The sequence below is a fragment of the Bos indicus genome, chromosome 18, assembly GCF_029378745.1.
Source record: "Bos indicus isolate NIAB-ARS_2022 breed Sahiwal x Tharparkar chromosome 18, NIAB-ARS_B.indTharparkar_mat_pri_1.0, whole genome shotgun sequence".
Taxonomy (NCBI): Eukaryota; Metazoa; Chordata; class Mammalia; order Artiodactyla; family Bovidae; genus Bos; species Bos indicus.
In genome coordinates this window covers 64,771,131-64,797,777 of record NC_091777.1, presented here as the reverse complement: position 1 = coordinate 64,797,777, position 26,647 = coordinate 64,771,131, and the positions used below count along the sequence as shown (strand labels likewise).

General features: G+C 44.0%; 1 protein-coding gene across 10 annotated transcripts; it reads right to left on the bottom strand.

The window, feature by feature from the left end:
• Nucleotides 1-4,896: 4,896 nt before the first annotated feature.
• Nucleotides 4,897-19,395, bottom strand: ZNF582 (zinc finger protein 582). Of its 10 annotated transcripts, none has more exons than XM_070772364.1 (6): nt 19,067-19,140; nt 17,509-17,657; nt 17,058-17,147; nt 15,491-15,617; nt 15,159-15,254; nt 4,897-8,237 (listed from the first exon to the last, which is right to left on the bottom strand). In XM_070772364.1, the coding sequence occupies exons 3-6, from the start codon at nt 17,064-17,066 to the stop codon at nt 6,916-6,918; spliced, it is 1,554 nt and encodes a 517-aa protein (XP_070628465.1). In that variant the 5' UTR covers nt 17,067-17,147; nt 17,509-17,657; nt 19,067-19,140; the 3' UTR covers nt 4,897-6,915. The 10 variants fall into 10 exon arrangements, with proteins under 10 accessions (XP_070628465.1, XP_070628468.1, XP_070628463.1 ...); XM_070772367.1 differs by lacking the exon at nt 19,067-19,140 and adding an exon at nt 18,778-19,060 and having other exon boundaries at nt 17,041-17,147; XM_070772362.1 differs by lacking the exon at nt 19,067-19,140 and adding an exon at nt 18,778-19,060.
• Nucleotides 19,396-26,647: the final 7,252 nt, after the last annotated feature.

Here is a 26,647-nt window from a genome sequence, read left to right as displayed (position 1 = left end):
GACAAGATTAAGAATGAGACAGAAGTCTTTTCTTCTCTTATTTATAGGGATTTTCTATGGCATAAGTTCTTTAAAGTTGGGAAGATGAGTGCCCGAAGTCCTTCCCACATTTCTTTCATTTACTGGGAATGAATTTTGTGTTGAGTAAGCTGTGAGCACTGACTAATGGCTTTCCCACATCCCTTGCATTCTATGCATGTGGCTTCTCACCAGTGTGAATTATCTGACGTAGTTTAAGCTGTGAGCCCTGCCTAAAGGCCTTCCCACATTCATTACATTTTTAGGGTTTCTCACCAGTTTGGATCCTCTGATGTTGAGGAAGATGTGAACGATGGCCAAAGGCCTTTCCATATTCATTACATTTATATGACTTCCCACCACTGTGGATTCTTTGGTGTTCATTAAGTTGTGTGGTACCACTAAAGGCCTTTCCACATTCCTTACAGATGTGGGGCTTTTTTCCAGTATGAATTCTGTGATGTTTAATAATCAACGATAAGTAACTAAAAGCTTTTCCATATTCAGTACATTGATAGTGTTTTTCACCAATGAGTTCTATGACGGACACCGAGTTGTGAGAGCCGAACAGAGGTTTTCCCACATCCTCAGATTCATAGCGTTTCTCACCAGTATGAATTCTCTGATGTCTTGTAAAGAGTGAAACAGAACCAAAGTCCTCTCCACATTTTTCACATTCATAGGATCTTTCCCCACTGAGTTCTCTGATGAGGAGTATTGGGACTGTGATGGAAAGCCTTCCCACACTGCTGACATTGATAAGATTTCTCACCAGTATTTATTTTCTGATGACTAAGAAGAGATTTCTTCTGCCCTGACCTGTTCTACATTCATTACACACGTAGGGTCTACTTCCAGGTGGAACTTTATGAAGCAGGTTACGGGATGTTTGCTGTCTCAAAGTGTGTGTTTCTTCATGGGTGGTTATGACTTGACTGGAACTTTCTGATTTGTGATAAATCTCAAATGTGCCTTTACATTCCCAGTCATCTTGGAAACTGGAATTCTTAGGATCTTTGTAAAATTTTCTGTTTTCTCCCACTTGGACACCTGATCTGAAAGATAATGAAAAAGCAGAGATGCTTGCTTTAGTCCAAGTCAGTTAGAGCCTCTTCAGTAGAAATAGTTTGAAACTGAAAATAATGCTTATGAAGAAAGCACGCTCCCAAACAGGAATCCAGGCATTCCTGTTCTCCAAAACCCCCAGAGTACCTGCTTCAGCAGGAAGGGTCCAGCCAATCAGCGATTCATATCTAATATGAATATGAATTTCATCAATATGAAATACTGACGGGGATAGCAGGTGGGCTACTCTCAAAAGGCGGTGGTGGTGACGGTGCGCCGGCCTCGTCTCTGGAATTCGGTATCCAAGCACTTCTGGCAGCAGCGGTGGTGGTTTCCTCGTCTTAGTCTCTGAGCCCGGATCACGGCCGAGGCAGTGTGTGCTTGGAGGCGCGTCTCTGCCTTAATGTGGCTGAGGAGGCACCACTTCTGGTGACTTGCTGTTGCCACATTAGAGGAGGCATTTCTGGAGACCTGCCTTAGAGCCAGCTCCCGTAACCCTTCTAACAGTTTTATAAGCACCCATTTCCCATATTTTGAATCTTTAAATATAATCTTAATACTGACCTTAAGATATTGGCAGTGGGGGGGGGGGGGGCAGGATTTCAGGAGAAGATAAACCAGGTTATTAGGAGCAACCCTTCCACTAAAAATGTGTTTTAAAAATAAAACTTACACCAAAAAAATCTTTGGCAAAGGTTTGGGGAAAAAAAAATAACTCAGAATTAACAGGCAAAAGTCTACAGAAACTTGAGCTCCAAGGCTCAAAGAGTACTGAAGCTGGTTTGCCCTGAGTACCAGCCCTAATTTTGTTCAGATGATCTCCTGTGTACATGTTGTGTGTCTCTTTTGCCCAAACACATCACCTGGTGTCTTGGTGCATTTGGGCTGCTAGAACAAAATATTAATGCCACAGACTGGGTTGCTTATAAACAACAAATTTCTCACAGTTCTAGAAGCTGGGAAGAATTCTGAGATCAAGGTGCTGACACTCAGCGACCAGGAAATAAATTCTTACATTGAGCCACCATATTTTGGAGTCTGATAAGAGCAGCTTAGCTTAAGCCCTGAGACAAAGTCAGTCTAAAATCATATGTGAAAGGAGCCTCATTTTGTCTGTAAACCTTTTGAGAAAAAAGTTTAGAAGGAAAAACTGGAAGCCAACCAGGTGAACTTCCCCCGTCCCCCACAATGGCTCACCTCTTAGGCCGCTGTCTCTTCACCACCAACAATTACTCCCTTTTTTGCAACAATTGATCACACTTGACTTAGAATTGCTAAACTTTCCATGTGAAAAATAAATGGAACCTAGTCGCGCAATTGCTATCCAAATGCCTAGGCCCTTGAGGGGACATTGACAGAGGAGGGTAACGAGCGTGGCTAGACAAATCGGGAAGGTGATGTTTCAGAAGTAACTCAGACCTGTTTCCAGCTTTACCAGGCTCAAACTGTTGCTTCCGAAATCCAGTCAAACTCTTTAGCGGTTCCCTGCAAAGTCAAGTTGGTGGAATCATGATGCTTAGATGATAGGTAATGAATTCTGAGAGTAAGGTCTTAACCAACAGCTGTCCTCCAATTTGTGCACATCCCTCCCGGTGGATACGTGTGGGAGGAGAAGGAGGGAATTAGCCACCGATACATACTCGGCTCCAGTGGACTTGACGGCTGCATCTTTGGGGCTGTCCTGGTATGGAAAAACTACCGTGTTTAGACTTTGAGAGCTGAGTGACCACATGACCATGAGGGGAAGGGTAAATCTGCTTCATAAAGGGAAAGGGCACTATAAAAAGTTGCTCAGGGTTAACTGAGTTACAAAGCGCTTATCATGTTACAGTACCATATATATAAAACATACCCTATTACGATACAGCGCTACACACACCCTCAACTTACTACGGGGTACAGCCTGATAAGCGCACTGTAAGTTAAAAATACTTAGTCGAGAAGCATTTAATAATACACTTAACCTACTGAACGTCACAGCTTAACTTCAGCTACCTTAAATGTGCGCAGACCACTTGCATTAGCCTACAGTTGAGCACAGCCATCTAACACAAAGCCTACTTTATACTAAAGAATATCTCATGTAATTTACTGACTCCTGTATTGAAAGTGAAAATCAGAATGATTCTAAGTGTATCTGTTGCTTACCTTTCTGATATCCTGGCTGTCTGAGATAACTTGCTGGAGCTGGAGCTTCTTGCTGTTGCCCAGCATCATGAGAGCCTCATACAGCATATTGCTAGCTCAGAAAAGGGTCAAAATTAAAAACTCAAAGTACAGTTACTACTGCATGAATATCACATTCAGTTCAGTCGCTCAGTCAAGTCTGACTCTTTACAACACCATGGACTGCAGCACACCAGGCCTCCCTGTCCATCACCAGCTCCCAGAGCTTGCTCAAACTCATGTCCATCGAGTTGGTGATGCCATCCAACCATCTCATCCTCCATTGTCCCCTTTTCTTCCTGCCTTCAACCTTTCCCAGCATCAGAGTCTTTGGGTTTGCATCAGGTGGCCAAAGTACTGGAGTTTCAGCTTCAGCATCAGTCCTGCCAATGAATATTCAGGACTCATTTCCTTTAGGATGGACTGGTTGGATCTCCTTGCAGTCCAAGGGACTCTCAAGAGTCTTCTCCAACACCACAGTTCAAAAGCGTCAATACTAAGGCGCTCAGCTTTCTTTATAGTCAAGCTCTCACATCTATACATAACTACTGGAAAAACCATAGCTTTGACTCGATGGACCTTTGTTGGCAAAGTAATGTCTGCTTTTTAATATGCTGTCTAGGTTGGAAAAAGTTGGCTTAAAGCTCAACATTCAGAAAACTAAGATCATGGCATCTGGTCCCATCACTTCATGGGAAATAGATGGGGAAACAGTGTCAGACTTTATTTTTTTGGGCTCCAGAATCACTGCAGATGGTGATTGCAGCCATGAAATTAAAAGACACTTGCTCCTTGGAAGGAAAGTTATGACCAACCTAGATAGCACATTGAAAAGCAGAGATATTACTTTGCCAACAAAGGTCCACCTAGTCAAGGCTATGGTTTTTCCTGTGGTCATGTATGGATGTGAGAGTTGGACGGTGAAGAAAGCTAAGTGCTGAAGAATTGATGCTTTTGAACTGTGCTGTTGGAGAAGACTCTGGAGAGTCCCTTGGACTGCAAGGAGATCCAACCAGTCCATCCTAAAGGAGATCAGCCCTGGGTGTTCATTGGAAGGACTGATGTTGAAGCTGAAACTCCAATACTTTGGCCACCTCATGTGAAGAGTTGACTCACTGGAAAAGATCTTAATGCTGGGAAGGATTGGGGGCAGGAGGAGAAGGGGACGACAGATGAGATGGCTGGATGGCATCACCGATTCGATGGACATGGGTTTGGGTAGACTCCAGGAGTTGGTGATGGACGGGGAGGCCTGGCGTGCTGCAATTCATGGGGTCGCAAAGTGTCGGACACGACTGAGCGACTGAACTGAAGTTGGGGGCTATCTATACATACAGAGATAGAGATATCTTTATCTGCATATAGCTCTATCAGGCTATTTATCTCCATGTCAATCAGTAACAGTCTTTCTCTAAACACACAGAGACTTTCTCCTTGAACTAACTAGATAGGCTTCTCCAAGCCCTCAAGGCTCCAATCTTGGGTTCTGTTCCTAACCCATTGAGTCCAGTTTTACAAGAATTCTGCTGGGTCAGTTTATCAAGACTCCCCACTCCTACCCCAATCCTTAACATCTTTTCACTCTCGACAGCCTTCAGCAAGAATCCTATTAAGTCCATTTAGCCAGATTCTCCCTCTTGTCTTCAATGATTTGTCTTTGTTAACTGCACATCTAGTGAGTCCCCACCTTGCTCCTTGACTATAAATCCCCACTTGTTATATTTGGAATGGAGCCCAGTTTGGGACAAAGGCCTCTGGCCCTGTGGCAATAATTCCTGGGTAAAATTTGCCTTGAGAAACTTTAGATTCTATCCAGTTCTGGTTTTCTTTGACAATATTTTGGGGAAGACTCAGAAATCGTGGATAATCCACACAATACAGTCTTCCTAGGGAAAATGCAAATTAAAAAAAAAAAAAAGACAAAATTGCCCACAGCCATAAGTGATTTCTGGGGTCTATGGATCCTACGTCAAGAATCTTCAAGAAGGCTGGGATCCTTTTGGGGCTGGACACAGGCCCCGCTGCCATGGTTGCTGAGAAAGGTAGTCCCGAGGAGAAGAGCTAAGACTTGCTCATCCCTCACCTCCCCCGAATGACCAAATACCCTCCCCACCACCCACAAAGAGCTCTGATCCAACCCTGGGCTGAGCAGAACGTCAACTCACACACGCATAAGTAATCACTCTGAGACAAAACCAAGCGAGGGTTCCTAGTAAGTTATTCAAAAAAGTAAATACTTGCAGGCCACCTTTACCAATGATAATAAAGTAAAATTTGAAGTTGATCATTTAGAATGCTTTCAGCTGCAAGTTTACAAAATATTCAACTAAAAGTTAAGCAATAAAGATTTATTTTTCTTATATAACAAAAGCATCAAACAGTTTCAAATTGGCCCTGTAACTCCGTGTTGTTAGGGTTCTGGGTCAGCCTCTTTGAGGTCCTCTCTTTTCTGCTCTTGGTTCCAAGATGACTGCAGCAGCTCCAGGCATCAGGTTCTCAGAGAAAAATGTTTAAAAGCAAGAAATGAAAGAAGAGGAGTCTTCCTAATATATCTGTCTCTTCTGAAAGAGGACGATCTTTCCCTGAAGACCTTGTAAGATCCCTAGAATATACTGGGCATACACTGGAATGGATGGGCCATCTTGAGCTGCAAAGGAGGCTGAAAATTGGCATCTGACATCTTCAGAGTCTAAGACAAGACACAGATGCTGCCAATAGAATGGGAATTGGGTACGGCTGCTAGGTAGGCAACCAACCTGTTCTGTGACAAGTTATAAAAGATAATCCAAACAACCTGAAAATTAAGAAACAGTCTCCTAATTTCCCTTGGATCAGAGAGAAACAAAAAATGAGATTATTGTAGGATGTGTGCGTAGTCAGCTCACATGACCGACTCTTTGTGACCCTATGGACTGTTAGCACATCAGGCTCCTCCATCTATTGGATTATCCCGACAAGAATACTGGAGCCAGTTGCTATTTCTTCTTCCAGGAGATCTTCCTGACTCGGGGATGGAATCTGAGTCTCCTTCGGCTTCTGCATTGGCAGGTGGATTCTTTTACCACTGAGCCACCTAGGAAGCCTTAGGAGAGAATGTAGGATAGCAAATTCCTGTTTCATCATTTTTCTGCCTTTGTTTCCTATTGTCTATCATCAGGGTGTTTGGTATTCTCTTTTCTGGCTTCTTAAGTAGTACATTTAATGTATTTGAGTACTATCTTTCAGGTTTTCATGTTTACATGCACTTAAAGGCATAAAAAGTTCCCAAGTAGCTTCAGCCACATCCCACATTTCTTGGCATGTAAAACTCTCCTCATTGTTTTCATTACCATCAATGGTAACTGCATGATTTAGTTTCTTGTTAACCCAGGAGTAATTTGGCATAAAGTTTTGTTTTCAAATTTCCAAGAAAACTCACTTTTGGCTATTGTTAAAATTATGACACTGTGGTGAGAAAATGTAACTTTGGAACGTGTTAGAGACAAAATTTTCTCCAACCTTTCTGTCTTTTGACAATCATGGTATAAAAAAGTTGCACCCATATAATTTTTCTTCAATATGAATTTTATTACTCAGGATAAAAGAAAGCTCTGAATAAAGGAATTCTCACTTGCATGACATCCTTCAAGTCTTCCTCCAAGATGTAAAGAGTAAGTTGTGATTAGCCTAAGCTAATGGACTCTTCCCGTTACTTCCGTTCATATGATTGCTTGCTAACATAAATTCTCTGATGATTAATAAGGGGTAAGTGCTGATGGAAGGCTTCTCTACATTCATTAAGTTCACTTGTGTTTCTACATTATGCATTCTCTGATGCTGAACAGCAGCTGGATCATGACTTAAAGTCCTCCCATGTTTCTTATATTCATAGGGCTTTTCCTCAGTATGAATTACCTGATGTTGAATCAGCTGTGAGCAGTGGCTGAAGGCTTTCCCACATTCCCTGCATTCATATGGCTTCTCACCTGTATGAATTCTGTAATGTACAGTAAGATGGGAGACCCGTTTGAAAGCCCTACCACATACCTTACATTGGTAGGGTTTCTCTCCTGTGTGAATTCTCTGATGTTGCTTAAGTTGTGAGCTCACCCTAAAGGCCTTCCCACATGCCTTACATTCATAGGGTTTCTCACCGGTGTGAATTCTCTGATGTCGAGTAAGAGTCGAGCCCTGATTAAAGGCCTTCCCACATTCTTTACATTCGTAGAGTTTCTTGCCGGTGTGAACAGTCTGGTGTTGGATCAGCTGAGAACGATGACTAAAGGTTTCCCCACACTCCCTGCACGCATAGGGTTTCTCACCAGTGTGAATTCTGTGATGCACTTTAAGATGTGAGATCCGATTGAACGCCTTGCTACACTCCTTACACTGATAGGGCTTCTCACCAGTGTGAATTCGTTGGTGTTCAATCAACTGTGAGCTTCGACTAAAGGCCTTTGCACAATCCTTACATTCATAAGGTTTCTCACCAGTATGAACTCGCTGATGTTGTATGAAATTTGAGCCAGAATTGAAGGCCTTTCCACATTCCTTACATTCATATGGTTTCTTGCCAGAATGAATATTCTCATGTTGAATTAGTCGTGAACCATATTTAAAGGCCTTCCCACACTCCTTGCATTTATAGGGCTTCTCATTAGTCTGAATCCCTTGATGATTAATAAGGAAGTCCTCTTGCCAGAAGTCTTTTGTACATTGATTATATCCATAGGGTTTTTCTCCTGTATGAATTTTCTGATAAAAAGTAAGGGGTGCTGGCTGGTCGAAAGTGGGTATTTCTTCATTCTCGATCATCATTTGACTCAGATGTCCATCTGGATTTCCCTCTTCCCTGTCAGCATGACTTCTGCATTCCCAGTCATCTTGGAAACTTGAGCACTCAAGACCGTAAGTGGTAAGGCTTTCCATTATCTCCCACGGGGGTGACTGTACTTCATAACTCTGCTGTTTTGGAGAGAATACCTTAGTATCATACCTGGACTGCAGCACTGAAAAAGAACAAAACAAGCATGTGTTTGTTTTTTCCTTTTCCAGAAAAAGGAACTTCTGTAGTAAACACTGGGAAGCTGAGACTCAAGATAATATCTGTATGCTCTTGAATGTGATTAAGAAATTAGAAAATGGACAAATAGAACAGAGAAAGAGGAAAACCATAAATTGACGTGAATGAGGTGATCAGAGAAATCATTAAGAATAGTTCTAAAATGTTAACGTGGAGCACAATCACTGCTGAACCATGGTTTTAAAAAATGAACGTTTCTGTGAAAGCCTAGAAAAGACAAACAGAAGAGTAACAGAAAACGACTCATTTGTTGCTTGTGGCTAGGGGGTTTGTGTGGGAAGGAGCACACAGGAACTTTTCAGGGTGATGAAAATTTATCTTGTCTGTGGTAGTGGTCACAGAAGTGTATACCTTTGTCTGTAGTCATTAAAATATGCTTAAAATGCAGGCATTTATTTTCCTATAAATTGTACCTCAATAAAGTGGATTTTTAAAAACGATAAAGAGGGTTGACTAGATATTTCTCTGGCCAGAGGAATGAGATGGTGCATCTGCTTGACAGGGGTGTGGTGGCGCAGCAGGGCTGTTCTCACATGTCCAGTGGAAGACACAGCTGTGGGCTTCTGCTGTGGTGCTTTCTGTCTCTGACATTTAGCTGAACACCCCAGCTACAGCTAATGTCAGCTGGACCAGGCTCTCCTGGACTCTCCTGTTGCCTAAAAGTGACCTGGGAAAAAGGAGAGCCTTGTTCCTTGTTTGGAAGATTAGGCCCAAATTGAATGGAGGTGGCATCTTCAAGAGCATGTTCTTTGCTGGTTATTCAAACTGCAAGGAGGGGCTGAATGGTGTTGCTGAACTTGATTCATGTACCTGGTACATGATTTCTACTGCAGTGGTCTGTTTTACTGCAATCATGGAAATCAGTCCCATTCAGATACTAAAGAATTGGTTGCTACTTCATGCACGGAACTATGGGGAACGTAAATGGGTGCTTTTGAATGTGTTCATAAGAGGACTTTATAGGGGGCATGTCTACTTCTTATGGTAGCATATGTTTTTTTGTGTGACATTATTAAGCAAAAACTACTGGAATAAAAAATTATTTTGACAATACAGATGAAAAGTCTGGAAAAGAAGTATCAATTTTGTGGGAATGATGCTGCTGTTGCCTCAGAAATTTGTACCACAACCATAATGTATGCATACACACGAAATTGTGATTATAAGACTATGTGAAAAGATCAGACACCATGTTTCACTGTTCAAGAGGGAAACTCTCTTTATGGGTCTCTGTACTGTGGTCTAAGAACTGTGGGAAGGCAGATTCTAAACAGTGCCATTGCAATGGCCACCTGTGCATCCGTGGTCCATCTACTCAGTGGTCAGCAGTATCTGGCTGCCATTGCATGAAGGCGGGCAACCAAAAGATTGCAGTGGGCCATGGAATATTAAAGCCAGCCTGGTGGACAGAAGAAAATGAGTTTGGGATCATGTAACTCTGCCCAAGTGGAAGTCTGGTTTTAGGAATTAAAGTGGTCACACATTATTGGTGTCTTGGGCAATGTGGGAAAAAAACCAGAAGAGCTGTCTCTAAGGACGTGCCATTAAAAGCACGCCTCTCTCCAAACTGCTGCATATTCTGTCAAGACGGCTGACACAGTTTAGTTCTGTTGAGTGATGGCAGTCAGAGTACAGTGTTTATTCCATGAGCACTTTTGCACTCATGTAAATTAAGCCATCTCGAATCATATATTTGAAATAACTTTACAAAGATAGTACTGATTTTCTAACTTTTAGCTTCTCTTCTCCTTGTAAAGTTGCAGAATAGCAAAAATAATAGTGAGGTCCTCTGTATTATTTTTACATTTTCCTGACAAGATCTGGCAGTTTTTTAATTTAGCATTAGTAGATGCTGTTTTTGACAACCAATGAGGTAATGTCTAAAAATCTTATGGATAGTCTTAGCAGGTTTTGTTTTGGTTGGTTTCCTCATATGGAACCTTCAAGGATCCCTAATGGCCAAAACAATCTTGAAAAGGAAGAACAAAGTTGGAAGAACAAAGAGGCCAAAGTTGGCCTCTTTCACTTCCAATTTCAAAACATGTTAAAAAAGCTACAGTAATCAAAAGTGTGGAACTGCTAAAGGAAGATATTTATCCAGTGGAACACAACAGGGACAGCAGAAATAAACTCTTACACATATGGTCAAATGATCTTTAACAAGGGTGCCGAGACCACACACTGAGGAAAAGACAAGCTCTTCAACAAATAGGGCTGAGGAAACTGGATATCCACGTGCAAAAGAAAGGAGGAGGACCCCAACCTTACATGAAATAAAACAGCTCAAAATGGATTAAAGACCTAAACCTAAGATATGAAGCTCCTAGGAGAAAACAAGGGAAAAGCTTCATGACACGGCATCTGACTGTGAGTTTTCAGATATGGTACCAAAAGTGCAGCCACCAGAAGTAAGACTGGACAGATGGGACTACATCAAACCAAAAACTTCTGTGCGTCAGAGGAAAGAATCAACAGGGTGAACAGGCAACCTACAGAATGGGACAAGACATCTACAAATCATGTATCTGGCAAAGGGTTAATATACAGACAATATAAAGAACTAAAACTCAACAAAAAAATAACCTGATTTTAAAATGGGCAAAGGATTTGAATAGACATTTCTCCAAAGAACACATACAGATGGCCAACAGGCATGAGATTCAGTATTCAGAGTTTGGTATTAGGAAATCTATTCATGTAATCCATATTTTATGGATTGAAAGAAAAAAACACTTAATAAAATATGAAAAAGTAGTTGCTTCTTTAAGCGAAGAAAAATCCCTATGTCATTCCTATGGCTGATATTATGCTTAATAAAAGTTACTAAAAATATTCCTGTTAAGGTCAAGAACAAGATTAGTATGTAAAACCCCTCTTAATACTGTTCTGGAGGTACTACATAATCAGCATCCTAGTCAGACAAGAGAAAAAAACCTGTAAAATAAAAAAATGTAAAAATATCACCATTTACATATATATATACACATATTATATATATATATAAAATCAAATGCTTGGAAAGCTCAAGAGAGTTACATTAAAAAACTGTCATAAACAATGAGAAAATTCAATAAATTGGGTCAGCTACAAAATTCATCTGAAGATGTGAATAGCTTTTGTCATATTAGAAAATAACCAGTTGGAGTATAATATGGATGAATGCTGTATTAATTCATATTATAGATTATGCCATTTTCAACGGCAATAAATATAAACTACCTAGGAATAAATGTAATAAGACACACAAAATCTTTATAAAAAAAAAGTGAAAATCTTCATCAGGTATAGTCATAAAGGAAGGGAAAAGCCTGTCATGTTCTTCAATAGGAGACTCCACATGATAAAATCAGTTTTCTCTTAAATTAATCTATATATTTACAGTGATTACAGTAGGGAAAAAATGCATGATTTTTTTTGAAAGCAAGTATTCTGATTCTAAGATTTAGATAGAAACGTAAATGAGAACAGCCAGGAAAATTCTGAAAAACAAGAATGAAGAGGGACTAATACCAGATACATAAAACATTTAAACCCTTAATAACCTAAAACAGTAATGGTATAGACACATGGTTAGAGATTGATGGGCTACAACAGAAAGTCCAAAAACAGATTCAGGCGTGCAGATGATACAGCAGATGACAAAGGTGGCTTTATACATGAGTGATGAAGAGACGAACTGATAAATAACGTCTGAATAACTGGATAATCTGTAAAGTAATATGAAATCACATCTTACACTAGGAAAAATTCAATATGAATCATAAATTTCATCGTAAATAAGCTAGGAAAAAATCATAGGAGACGCCTAACCATATGACACAACCCACAGGACAAAGGAGTCAACAAACTGAGCGCCTCAAACACACACTATCAGAACTCAGAGGACAAAAGCAAAAATCTGTGCTCTGACATCCTTGGTGTGGTAGGAACAACAGCCTCCCAGACGTCCGTGTCCTGATTCCCGGAACCTGAACGTGTTGGGTTACAGGGCAGCACACGGCCCCCTCTCCCCATGCTCATCCCATACCTGACCTCCCTCACGCCCAGGGGTCCTGCTTGCTTCTTAACTTCCCACTTAAAATTCTCTTCTAGTACACTGCATGTTGCAGAAACTCCTTATGGACGTGAATTTGCTCCCGTGTCACATGGTGGCTTTGAGTCTCATCAGGGAAGGTTTTGCGCACACACGCATGCGTACACACACACCCACACCCACACACACACCCCCTCGGGAACATCTGGTAATGTCTGGAGACTTTTTTGGCTTTACAACTGAGGGGAGGCCAGGGAGGCTGCTAAACATCCTGCCATGCATAGAATGACATCCCCTCTTCCCGCCTCAGCTAGCTCCCCGACAAAGAATTATCCCACCGCTGAGGGTGAGAAACCCCCCATCCAGAGCAGGAGCACCCCAGGCAAAAAAGGACAGCTGGGGACAAAGCCTCAAAACAGGAATGCACTTGATGCGTCGAAGCCGACGCGTGTGGACTCACATTGTCCGCTCTCGTGCCCCTACAGCAGAGCTGAGTAGCTGTGACACAGACCAGATAGCTGGCAAAACCTGAAATATGTCCTGTCTGGACCTTGAAAGAAGACATCTGCCAAACTCTATGTGAATCGAACAGCAAGAGAGGCTGGTGTGGCTGTAACCCAGCAAGCAACATGGGGTGGTGCGAGATGGACTCAGGGTGGAGGCAGGCGACAGATTAGAGAGCACCGCGGGCCGACAGAAGCTGCGGGATCACTGAAAGCGCCTGTTCTGCACTATCCACTGGGGCGGCCCCTAGCTGCTCACGGCTACTCAGCAGCTGAAGTGTGGCGTGGGCAGCTGTGACATGGAACTTTACTCTTCATTTTAGTTAAAAGTTTCAGTTAAAAGCCACACCACGTGTGGCTGATGGCTACAGTACAGACAGAGCCTTCTAGGCCATGGGATAGATTCAGGCTGGTCTCTTGAGTGAGACAGGAAGCCGTGGGCAAGCTGTGAGCAGAGATGTAATACACCCTCGCTGAAGATTGAGAAGGGCTTCCCAGGTGGCAAAGGGGTAAAGGATCCGCCTGCCAGTGCAGGAGACACAGGAGACGTGGGCCCGATCCTCGGGGCAGGAAATGGCAGCCCACTCCAGTATGCTTGCCTGGAGAATCTCAGAACAGAGGAGCCTGGCGGGCTCTAGTCCATGGGGCTGCAGAGTCGGACACGACTGAGCACGTACGAATACACACACACACACGCACACACACACACGCACACACACACACACGCACACACACACACACACACACACACACACACACACGCACAGAGGAGCCCCCCCGCCACACACGTATAACACAGTACTGTTTGACATCAGGAAATGTGCACACAGCACGCACTCACACTCTGGCTGCCGTGCGGAGACTGCCCTGCGGTGGACAAGAGTGGATGCAGCGTGGGGGAGGAGGCCACTGCACTTCCACGTGGTGGGGGAATGTGGGAGGTAGCAGTGTTGCTTGTTGGTGAGAAGTGGTTAAATTCTGGATATATTCTGAGGCAGAGCTAACAGGATCTGCTGACAGACTGAATATGTGTGTGAGATGGAAAGGCCAGGGATGCTTCAGCAGTTTTGACTTAAGCAAGTCGGGCAGAGTGCCCTAGTACTGATGTGCAGAAGAAACGGGGAGGGGTATACCTGTCGGGAACGACCACCAAGGACTCCCTTTGGGACGTCAGTTCAAGGTGTCTGCTGGACATCCAAGTGGGGCTGACAGGGTACAGGTACTGCGTTCAGGGAGAAGCTGAAGCTGAAGGTAGAGCTTTATCCGGTGATGGAAACATTCTGTATGTGCACTGTCCAGTAGAGTAGCCACAGGCCACAAAACAGCTACTGAACGCCTGGAATGCGTCAAGTGCAACTGAGGTACTGAATTTTGAAATGGATGTAATTGTAGGAAATCCCCTGGATTCCTGGACGCCCATAATCTCCTGGATTAGGACGCCCATGCTTTTACTGCCTAGGGCCTGGGTGCAGTATCTAGTCAGGGCACGAAGATTCCACAAACCTGGACGCATAGCCAAAAAAAAAAAATGTGAAAGCTGTGGTACATATACACAATGGAGTATTACTCAGCCATTAAAAAGAATACATTTGAATCAGTTCTAATGAGGTGGATGAAACTGGAGCCTATTATACAGAGTGAAGTAAGCCAGAAGGAAAAACACCAATACAGTATACTAACGCATATATATGGAATTTAGAAAGATGGTAACAATAACCCTGTATACGAGACAGCAAAAGAGACACTGATGTATAGAGAAGTCTTTTGGACTCTGTGTGAGAGGGAGAGGGTGGGATGATTTGGGAGAATGGCATTGAAATACGTATAATATCATATATGAAACAAGCTGCCAGTCCAGGTTCGAGGCACAATGCTGGATGCTTGGGGCTAGTGCACTGGGACGACCCAGGGGATGGTGGGGGAAGGGAGGAGGGAGGAGGGTTCAGGATGGGGAACATGTGTATACCTGTGGCGGATTCATTTCGATATTTGGCAAAACCAATACAATATCGTAAAGTTTAAAAATAAAATAAAATTTAAAAAAATGTATCTGCTTATAGTGAATTTAAATTTCCAGGGCCACGTGTGGCCAGTGGCTCCTCCTTAGCCAGCACAGGTGTGAACGGTGTGTATCGCACGGTCCTGGAGAAGGTCTTGGGGAACAGACATACGCAGCAGAGGCCCAGGTCTGAGCCCGGGGTGCTCCAGCTTGTACTGAAGTTGAGCTCCAGCTCAAAGTGCCTGTCTCCTCACCAGCCTGCTGGGCAGTCAACCACAGTGCGTTCTCTCTTCCCACACATGCCCCACTCACCTGGGCACAGGCCTTCTGTCACCACTTCCTCCACCGTCCAGGGCTCTTTGCCTTGCTCCAGGAAGGAGATCACATCAGGTTTGGAAATGGCAAGACCTGGATGTCAGAGAAAAACATGCCACCCGGTTATGCTGTGGGGCCTCGGAATTCAGACCAGGGCCTGGTTAACAAGCAAGACAGGCAAGAAGGGCCAAGGGAATAGGAGAGTCACATGACGGTTGGGGCAGATGCAGCTTCAGGCCAAGGAGCTGCCCTTTAACCTCTCAAAAGACCCTCAACGTTGACAAGGAACCCATGTGGCCTGGGGTAACCTCCAAAGTAACAGACCTTACCCAGGGAGACCAGGTTGCTATAGGTCTCCAACATCACGTCTCTGTACAAATCCCTCTGAGTGGGTGCCAGCTGTTCCCATTCTTCTTGGGAGAAGACTATGGCCACATCCCTGAATAAGTCTGACCCCTGGAACAACAGGCAGGTATGTATAAGCATATTTCAAGGCAACATCTTTCCATGGGATGAGAGGCGATGGAGGAGGTCTCTGCAGGAATGGTGTGTCCTGGTGAAAAAGAAGGCTGGGGCTGGGGGCACGTGACGTGACAGGTGACAGGGAAAGATGAGCACAGGTGAGACAGCTTCAAGTACTCTTGAACTTTCCTTTCTACTACAAACCAAAGCTTGTGTACTCGGGCCTAGGAGGAAAATTAAATCCAGCCAAATCGAGTCTTCCCGGTTAGGACGGCGTAGTCGAGCATATTGCCCACCCTGTGCTTGGCACATGATAAACTCTCGTGTGAGGCCTGCCATCTGTACTTCTACGGAGTAACAGCAACAAAACCCAACAATTTTGGGGTAGTCTTTCCTCAAAATATTTTATTAAAAGAAATACTTAATATCTTGTGCATGCTGAGTCATGTCTGACTCTTTGTGACCCCATGGACTGTAGCCCCCCAGGCTCCTCTGTCCATGGACTTTTTCAGGCAAGGAAAAAACTGTCCACGACTTTTTCAGGGTGGTTTGCCATTTCCTCCTCCAGGGGAATCTTCCTGGCCCAGGGATGGAACCTGCGTCTCCTGCATTGGCGGGTGGATTCTTTACCGCTGAGCCACCTGGGAAGCCCGGTGTTTTATCTTAGAAAACAGAATTTTCGTTTGTCAGGAACTGCTTGAAGACACAGGCTCATCATTATATGAAAACGTCACACAAATTTTTCCTTATGGGAAAAATCTTGAGTGATGACTACTTTTATTAGCTGCATAATTTACTATCAAGTGAAATAACTGATTCAACCATTCTTTTACTTTGGATGCAGAGGTCTCTAAGGTCTTTCTGTTCTTTCAAAACTATGACTATCCAGATTCGGAGCAATGCATCCATCTAACTAACTGTCTTACAGTCCCAGCTCTGCACTGCTCCTGCTCTTAAGCTGAAGAAGCTGGTGGAGAATGACCGAGATTCACATGCTCTGTTCAGCCTCAAACTGGACCTTAATGCGGGCATTTAATCTCATAGATGCCCAGATAAACTTCAGTTACACACCCAGCTGTCAGTATAGGAGATGGTGACCCCACAGTGAAACTGAGCCCAACCAATACCAACTCCCCTGATTTTGTGTGTGTGATCTCTCATCAGTATTCATCTCCATTTCATCAAATCTCAGTTCTTGTAAGGCATGTTCTCATTTTATATAAGGAAATAGATTTCTTCTCCCTTTGGCCTCCCAGCAGAATACCAAGCCATCAGAAGACATAAAATGCTATATAGGATGAATCCACGTGGGCACTGGTCAGCGTGGATGGGGCCAAGGGGGAGGGAGCCTCTGAGAAGCAGATTCTTGGGTGGAACCCAGGTGGGAAACTTCAGGATAAGGAAAACAAATATTTACATGATTTGAAAACTCACGAGGGACATGACTGTCAGGATTTCATGCCGCTGCTGCGGCCTCCTCTTGGTTTGTCTCTTGGGGAAGGGCAGAGTCCTGAGATGACAGACCTGGGGGGGAAAGAGCAATCATATGAGAGGCCAGGCTTGCCTCACGGCTCCCAGAAAGTGCACAGTGACACTGCCCACCTCTCCTCCCCACTCCCCAATTACAGGGAGCCTTTCCCAGCTCCACCTTGGTACTGATGCGATCTGAGGTGGGGATGCACAGACCTGGTCCAGCGACAGGACCGGGTCCCTGGGACCAGGAAGGCTGTCCTCGGGCTAGGGAGCACAGCCTCCCTGATCTGCTCAGTGAGACCTTCCCAGAACCACACCGTTTAATACTCTCATGCCCACACTGTAACACCTTTGGAGGTCTCCCTGGCTCTTAACCTAACGTTCTAATTAATAAAGAACCCTACAGCCCTACCTAAGGTCTGGCAGGCACCATTGTGCAGACCCTGCCTTGAGGCAACAGATGTTTGCAGTGGGCAAATAGATGGGGCAGGCCCAGTTCTCCACCATAAATAAGCCTCTGCACAGAGATGTAAGTGAGCGAAGCTTTGGGCATAGCATTTGCTGAAAAACAGAATCAAGATTAGTACATAACAGTTCACAAGTAGGTGAGTGGTTGAATCATATGATGGATGTCAAGCAACTATCAAAAGTCATGTGGGACAACATCAACCGACAAATATATTTGCAACTGGATCCCTTCTACAACAAGGTAACATTCAGCAACAGAAGTCAAACCCGCCCACCTACTGACAGGCAGGCTAACATCGCTCCCCTCCCCCCCCCAAACTAAACTGGAATGGAAAACATCCAAGTATTAAGAATGATGCCATTTAACCACTTTCTGAGTTCATCAGTAAAACAGTAGTATTTTATAAAAGAGCTTAGGACATTGCCCAACATGTAACCAATACTTAATGTGTAAACGGAATAATGATTTTGTTTAGTCGCTAAGTAGTGTAGGACTCTTGCGACCCATGGACTGTAGCCCACCAGGCCCCTCTGTCCATGGGATTCTCCAGGCAAGAATACTGGAGTGGGTTGTCATTTCCTTCTCCAGGGGAATCTTTCCCAACCAGGATCGAACCCGTGTCTCCCGCATTGCAGGTAGATTCTTTACCACTGAGCTATTGGGGAAGCCCACTGTTCCTTAATGTCATGTAGAAGGACGTTTTCCTTATGACAACTTTCTTTAAAGCATAATTTACATTCGCTGTAACTATTTCATTACAGGGGTGGCCAGTGATTTACTCAGCCATCTTCCCATGAATGTACCATGGAAGTGAAAGTCGCTCAGTTGTGTCCAACTCTTTGGGACCCCATGGACTATAGGGTCCATGGAATTCTCCAGGCCAGAATACTGGAGGGGGTTGCCTTTCCCTCCTCCGGGGATCTTCTCAACCCAGGGATCGAACCCAGGTCTCCCGCATTGCAGGCGGATTCTTTACCAGCTGAGCCACAAGGTAAGCCCCAATGGTTGGACAAATTTTGAACAAGATCCTCTAAAATGTTTCCAAGTCGCTGCTTGTAAACTAGAGGTTCCAAATTTTCAGGGGTCTTCCAGCTCTGAAAGTCTCATGAGACAAGACTTCACACCAAATTTTTAAAAGGATGCATAAGAAAAATGCAAAACATCCATAAGCAAGCACTTTCTGGTGGCCGGAACCCCAACAGGCACACCCACCTAAGGGGTCCCGGGCTATGAGCCCTGACGGCAACAGGGGGCGACAGCAGGGCGCGCCGCGGGGGCCGATGGGGAGTGTAGTCCGGAGCCCGGAAAGCCGCAGACCGACGGCGAAACGAGACGTTCCCGTTCTTTCCAGGCCCGTGACCCGCCCGGCCGCAGCGCCCACTTGGGCGCAGACCCCGGGGCTCCTGGTAAGCTCCGGAGCCCCTCACCTGCCAGCTCCTCTGGTCCAGGTGCCCCCTCGGCCGCGCCCCCCGCAGCCCCGGGTGCGCTTCCCCGTCCGTACCAGTGGCCTCAGGAGCCGGAAGATGGCGCAGACGCACAAAGCACTGCCGAGGCTGCGTCGCGGTTGGACAGGCGCCGCAGTGTGTTCTGGGAAACGTAGTCTCCGTCCTCAAGGCCGGACCCAAGGAGCGCGTCTCGCGATGCTTCGAGTGGGCGGGGCTCGTGCGTAGGTCGGTGCGTGGGAAATCGTCTGGGAAACGAAGGAGCCTTGTGGGTTTCGTGGGTCGCCGGGTGAGTACCTGGGCATCCGGCGCGCTCTCCTCGCGTGGGTGTCTCCCTGATGCAGGTGAGTGTGGGCGTGGCCGTACCCGCGTGAGCTGTGTTCGGTTCTGACCCGGTCGTTGAGTGTGTGACTGGGACCGTTAAACGCCGGGTACATGTTTGTGTGTGTAAAATTAGTATATGAAACAAATCCCACTATTAAATCACCGTCGCCGTGGAACAGCCATGTTACTGGAAGGCTTGGAGGGAGGAAAAAGCCCGAGAGTTCATTTGGTAACTAATTTTAAAACGTTGTTGTCGCTCAGTCGTGTCCGACTCTTTGCGACCCCAAACACTCCAGGTTCCCTGCCCTTCACTATCTCCCGGACTTATCTCAAATCCTGTCCATCGAGTCACTGATGCCATCCAACCATCCTGTCCTCTGTCGTCGCCTGTCCTGTCCTCCATCTTTCCCAGCATACGGGTCTTTTCCAGTGAATGGGCTCTTCACATCAGGTGGCCAAAGTATTGGCCAGGTGGCTCAGTGGTAAAGAATGGGCCTGCCGGACAGGAGACGCGGATTCGATCCGTGTGTCAAAGAGATCCCCTGGAGAAGGAAATGGCAACCCGCCCAAGTATTCTTGCCTGGAGAATCCCATGGATGGAGAAACTTGGTGGGCCATATACTCCATGTGGTCGCCGAGAGTCCGACACGACTTAGGGACTAAACAGTTTTAAAACATTGTAAAAAAAATGCTGAAATACTTGCAGATTATGAAGGAAAATACAGAATCAGCAAAAAGGTTTTGAAGGAGATGTCAAAGAGTTTTCTGTTATGAGATGATATTTCTCGGCTTAGATCTCTAGCTACAGGTAGTTCAACTTTGGTTTGTGAAAGCGTGAGAAGCCCTGAACTTTGCCCATCCCGGAACATAATGTTCTGATATGGTGGGAAGTCCAGTGGGTCTGCTCAGTTCGGTTCGGTTCAGTCGCTCAGTCATTTCCGACTCATTGCGACCCCATGAATTGCAGCACGCCAGGCCTCCCTGTCCATCACCAACTCCCGGAGTTCACTGAGATTCACGTCCATAGAGTCGGTGATGCCATCCAGCCATCTCATCCGCTGTCGTCCCCTTCTCCTCCTGCCCCCGGCTGAGACCCTGTTAAACCTGGCCTGTGAATGAGGAAAGCATTTCTGTGCAGGGTGATACACTCCTGAGCCAGACCCAGCCCAGCGCCCTGGCCTCTGAGTTGTCCTAGAATACGCCCTCTTGCATCTGCCTTCTTGAAACGTTTTTCTGAAGACGTTGTTGCACGTCTGAAGAATGCTTTTCTCTAAGTTAGTTTCAAAATGTAATTTAAACCCAATAAAAATACCAGTACTGTTTCTCCATTGGAAATAGGTTGATACTAAAGCTCAAAGTAAAAAGTAAACTTGCAAAAATGGCTAAGAACATTCTGAGAAAGGAAAGCTATAAAGTATGCTAACATGACCAGATATTAAACATATTAAAGAGGGTCTATAATTGTAACTACTGTGTGGTATCGGTTCATGAATTGTTAGGTGGGAGAGACTAGACTGTCCAGAAATATCAAGTGCAGAGGGAAATCTACTGTATATAAATGTAGCATATCATTGGGATAAAAATGGATTTTTTAATAAAAAAGCTTGTGGAATAACTGGATAGTCAGTTGGAAAAAAATAAAATTATATTAATACCTCACATAATGCAAAAGAATAAACTCCAAATTGGCTTGAGTTCTAATTTAAACAGCAGACATGTACAGAGGTGAATTCCCTTATGACTTGGATGTGTGGAAAGACTTTCTGACTTAAAAATCCAGATGTAATAAAAGACTGCTGCACTTGAGAACTTGAGAGTGGCATTGAAACATGTATAATATCGTGTGTGAGGCGAGTCGCCAGTCCAGGTTCGATGCACGAAACTGGATGCTTGGAGCTGGTGCACTGGGATGACCCAGAGGGATGGTAGGGAAGGGAGGAGGGTTCAGGATGGGGAACATGTGTATACCCGTGGCGGATTCATGTTGATATATGGCAAAACCAATACAATATTGTAAAGTTAAAAAATAAAATTAAAAACAAAAAAAAAACTAAAGCACCTACGTAAGGCAAGATACACCGTAAGCAAAGGCGAAACACAAATGACAAAATTTTTACAAGTTTATGAATCTCAGATGAGGAGCTAACATTCCTAATAAGTAAAAACCAAAAGCCAAAAAATGCAGCCTCTGAACTCAATTTAGCAGATTGTTTTTCATAATCGCTTTGGAATCGTGATTTGGAAACTATTTTATGTGCATTATTGTTATTGCTTAGTTGCCAAGTCATGCCTGACTCTGCGACCCCATGGACTGCAGCACGCCAGGCTTCCCTGTCCTTCACTGTCTCCCAGAGCTTGCTCAAACTCATGTTCATTGAGTCGGTGATGCCATCCAACCATCTCATCCTCTGTTGTCCCCTTCTCCTCCTGCCCTCAATTGTTCCCAGCATTGGCTTCTTTAGAATTGAGCAACTGAATAAATGCGTTGATTTGTTGGTGGCCAATGTTTTACTGTGGGAAAAGAGAGATATAAATAAAGGATAACAGAAGATAAAGAACCACCCCATGATGTTGAGTTGGTGCGCACTCATGATTAAAAATAGGTTTGTGCAGCTCACTGAGATCAGTGTTAACACCCATAGTAATGGCATGCTAAGATCAGGTACTCATGATAGATGCGGTGGAAGTGGCACTTGGCCTTTATGATCTTCCTCCCAAAACACAGAGCCTCCTTTTGATGACAGCATGGCAGACAAATGGCAGTCCGTGGACACCGGACAAAACGCCTGCCCTGAACGCCACGAAAGTGGAGGGCGGTCACTGTAAACAAGGAGAGTCTGAGAAACCATCACAACTAGAAGGGGCCTACTGAGACACAACTAAAAATAAGTATCCTGAGTGAGATCCTGGAAAAACCGGAGGACATCAGATAAAGTGGGAGAGAGAAAGTGTGGACTTTAATAATAATGCATCCGTGTTGGTTCATTAATTGTTAAAAAAAATTAACCAAAACTGGGTGCAGAGTATGTGGGAACCTTCTGTACTATCTTTGCAGTTTTTCTGTAAATCAAAAACTTCTAAAATAAAAGTTGATTTGAATTAATTAGTCTTACTCTTTTTTTTTAAGTGTGTGTTTGTATAATTTTCTACTTCTCTATTTGGTGAAGGAGCGTGGAAGCAATGATGCCTCAGTGCAATAAGCAGACCTTGGTCTCTAAATACTATTCTCTAATAAAAAGGAACCAAAGCTTATTGGGGTGATGTCTGATTCCAGGATGATGGCAGGGAAAGTACAAAATGAGAATGGAATATCTTCTTATGCCCAAAAGTGGGGAGATGCTAAAAACATATCACAGAGGATCCCCTGCCCACAAGTGCAGTGGTCTTATATAGTACAAAACTTGCCATACCACTTTATATACAAATAGAAAACTAGATAATATGTAGGAAACAAGTCTTTTCAGGTACTGGACACCTGGGAATGCGAGACTTTGGTCCCTGAGAGAGGGGAGAATAAATGACTTCTACAGCAGCAACGGCTTTCTCTCTGGACGCATATTGCAGACAATACAGGAAGGAGGAACGCAGGCAGAGCACACCAGATTTCCTAAAGTGAGACAAACAGCAGAGCTGGGGAAACTCAGGTAACTGAAATTTGCCAAGCGGAGTGTGGAAGAGGAAGGAAGGATGGGAGGGAGGTACTCGGAGAAAGAGCTCCAGAAATATGCACAGGAGTCTCCCTGAGTTCTTAAGCTGTGCATGTATCTATTTAAAGGGAAATTCTAGAATGTGCAAAACTGTAGGGACAGAAAGATCAGTGGTTGCTGTGGTCCACAGGTTCAGGGAAAGTTGGAAAAGGAATGGAAGGGGAATTTGGGGGATGATGGAAATCTTGCATATCTTGATTGAGTTGGTGATCACATGGATGTAGATATTTGTTGAAGCTCTTTGAAGCATATTCTCCAGGATTCCATTTGAGGAGGGCTTTTGTGGGCATAACTATGACAATCTGAGCGTCAGTATAATTAGAGTAACAGTGCGCTGCTGCTGCTAAGTCGCTTCAGTCGTGTCCGACTCGGTGTGACCCCATAGACGGCAGCCCACCAGGCTCCCCCGTCCCTGGGATTCTCCAGGCAAGAACACTGGAGTGGGTTGCCATTTCCTCCTCTGATGCATGAAAGTGAAAAGTCAAAGTGAAGTCGCTCAGTCGTGTCCGACTCTTAGTGACCGCATGGACTGCAGCCTACCAGGCTCCTCTGTCCATAGGATTTTCCAGGCAAGAGTACTGGAGTGGGGTGCCATGGCCTCCTCCAGAGTAACAGTATAAGTGAACATATTTCATATATTCATACTAAAATGATGACTGAATGAGAAGAGAAAGAACTTACAGAATTTCAACCAGTGAATGTAGAAGGAATGATAGATCTATAAGATATCTTCAGCCATCCTGATTCTAAAGCTGTTGCTGAAGATTGATAACAGGATATCTTTGTAGTCTCAAATTTAGCTCCTCACAGATAACTGGCTACAAAAACAAAAGTAGTCACTTTAGAGCGCTCGCCGATAATCAGATGCTTCGAATCTGCAACTGTCTTCTGGACTGTAGGTTCTCAAGGTTGTGAAGTTCAGCCTTGCTGTGCTCAGTCACTTCTTGGTTTAATAAAGTAGCCAGATCTTGTCTCTAAGATTTTGATGTTTTTTGTTCATAATGAACTTTTTACACTGATCTTTATTTTTCTGTTTGGGTTTTTGGTGCCCCCTTAAATGTTGTATGTGAAGGAGCGCTCCACTCCCTGAGCTGTAGTTCTGGGCGTTTAAATGAGGGGGAGGAGCAAAGGAGGAGTGCGAGAACAGAGGCGCTGCGGGAGCTGAGGACGTTCTGCCCTACTCTCAGGGTCCCCTCCCTTTCGTTCTTCAGTGGCTAACGTGTTAGTCTCGTCCGACCCTTGTGACCCCATGGACTGTAGCCCACCAGGCTCCTCTGTCCATGGAATTTACCAGGCAGGAATACTGGAGTGGGTCATCATTTCCTTTTCCAGGGGATCTTCCTGACCCAGGGATCGAACCCAAGTCTCCCACATTGCAGACAGGTTCGTTAGCGTCTGAGCCACCAGGGAAGCTCTTCTTTGGAGGTATTTCAGCATATTCACAGGGTTGTGTAACTATCAGCACGACCTAAACTTGAAACATTTTCATCACCAAAGAAGAAAGCCTGATGTTCCTGCTCATTCTTCATTTCCTCCCCTCAGCCCAAACAACCACGGATTTACTTTCTCTGACATTTTTGCCTATTCTGGATATTTCATATCAAATGGGCTCATACAATACGTAGTCTTTTGTGACTGGCTTTTCACATAGTGTAATGTTTTCAAGGTTCATCCTTGTAGCTTGGTGTCAGTACATCATTGCTTTTATTACAGTTGATGACTGAATAATAAGGGCATTTGGGTTGTTTGCACTCTGGCCATCATGAATAATGTTCCAACCATCATTATTATTAATGAGCTGTTATTAATGGCTGTTATGAACCATTTGTGTACTAGTTTCTGCATAGATGTGTGTTTTCATTTTTCTTAGGTATATATACATCTATGACTGCAATTGCTGGGTCATGTAGTAACTCTAGCTTTTTAAGGAATGTCTGGAATGTTTCCGCAAGGCAGCTACTTCGTTTTAAATTCCCACTGGCAATGTATGAGGTTCAGCGTCTCCACATCCTCACCAACAGTTTGTCTGACTTTTTGATTCCAGCCATTTTTGTGGGTGTGAAATGGCAAGTCATCATGGTTTTGATTTAAATTTCCCTAAGGACTGATGTGGAGAAGGCAATGGCACTCCACTCCAGTACTCTTGCCTGGAAACTCCCATGGACGGAGGAGCCTGGTGGGCTGCAGTCCTTGGGATCGCTGAGAGTCAGACACGACTGAGCGACTTCCCTTTCACTTTTCACTTTCATGCGCTGGAGAAGGAAATGGCAACCCACTCCAGTGTTCTTGCCTGGAGAATCCCAGGGACGGGGGAGCCTGGTGGGCTGCTGTCTATGGGGTCGCACAGAGTCGGACACAACTGAAGTGACTTAGCGGCAGCAGCAAGGACTGATGATTTGAGCATCTTTTCAAGTGCTTTGGACTTCGTTTATATTCTTTGGAGAGATGTCTGTCCATATCCTTTGCCCATTTTAAAATTGTGTTCGGGTGCTAAAGCAATTTATTGGAGGAAGAATAGCATTTTCAACAAATAATGCTGGCGCCATTGGACATCCACAGCAACAAAAGAACTTCGACCTCCGCCTGTTATAAAATTTAACTCAAAATAGAGTACAGACTTAAATTTGCTCCAGTATTAATCCATGAAAAAACAAATATATCTTCATTGTGACAATGAGAGCAAAGTAAATGGGTCCTTCTGTCTCGGATTCTATACTCTAGTACTCAAGATCATGTACTTAGACTACTCCATTAAATTTAATGTGCTAGGCAGACATCTGATTATTGATTTGAAAATGATAAATTTGTTTTTTATGCAAGTCACAGTAAATTTTGATGCAAGCTTTGTAGAGGGTTCTGCCAACAGAAGCTTAAAAGGTAATAGTTGAAAACAAAAAAAAAAATGTTATCACCTATCTTCTTCAAGGTAAAGATGCCCATACATCTTTATGGGCATTCAAGATTCTTCATACATCTGTGAAATGTGGGAAAGGCTGCAAAACCTGCATGTTTACTGATACGTCTTAACTTGCATGTTTGCACTGTTTCAGAAAGCCAGAGGTTAGGTACAGTCGGAATTTCAACGTTAAAACACAAAACCAACTAGTTTTTGTGGATTGTGTTCCTTTTACTTTATATATAGGAACAGCTTTCCAATAGTGCAATGTAGTTGTAACAGATTAATTCCCCCTTTAAGAAAAACAAAGCCCCAGAAATACAGGTTGCTTCAGTATCACACAATTAGTTTTATAATTTCAAACAAATGTATTTCTCTACTTTTAACCATGTTGTTTATATTCAACATGTTATTACTATATACAGTGTTTCAATATCTTTGTAAATATAACATTTGCATTTTGTACATTTCTTCCATATAAACATTTCCAGGTTTTTGTCATTGGTTCCTTTGATGAGAAGTTACTCTGAAGCTCCATATCCTATAACGCGATTTCAGAAAAGGTGAGGCATGACTGGACGAGAGCTAGTTTATTAAACATTTTCAGACACACGCTGAATAGGAACAAGAGGGTGTAAAAGAACCAAGTACTGAAAGAATGGCCTTGTGCTCTGCTTTTCTTTATAACGTGTATCAATTCCCAGTATTTATCA

What these genes read in the sequence shown, in the direction of transcription:
- ZNF582 (XM_070772370.1), bottom strand. An exon ending in TAGCAACCTGGTCTCCCTGG is followed by an intron (nt 15,255 to 15,490) that starts GTAAGGTCTGTT and finishes TCTGACATCCAG; the next exon opens with GTCTTGCCATTTCCAAACCT. An exon ending in GACAGAAGGCCTGTGCCCAG is followed by an intron (nt 8,238 to 15,158) that starts GTGAGTGGGGCA and finishes GTTCTTTTTCAG; the next exon opens with TGCTGCAGTCCAGGTATGAT.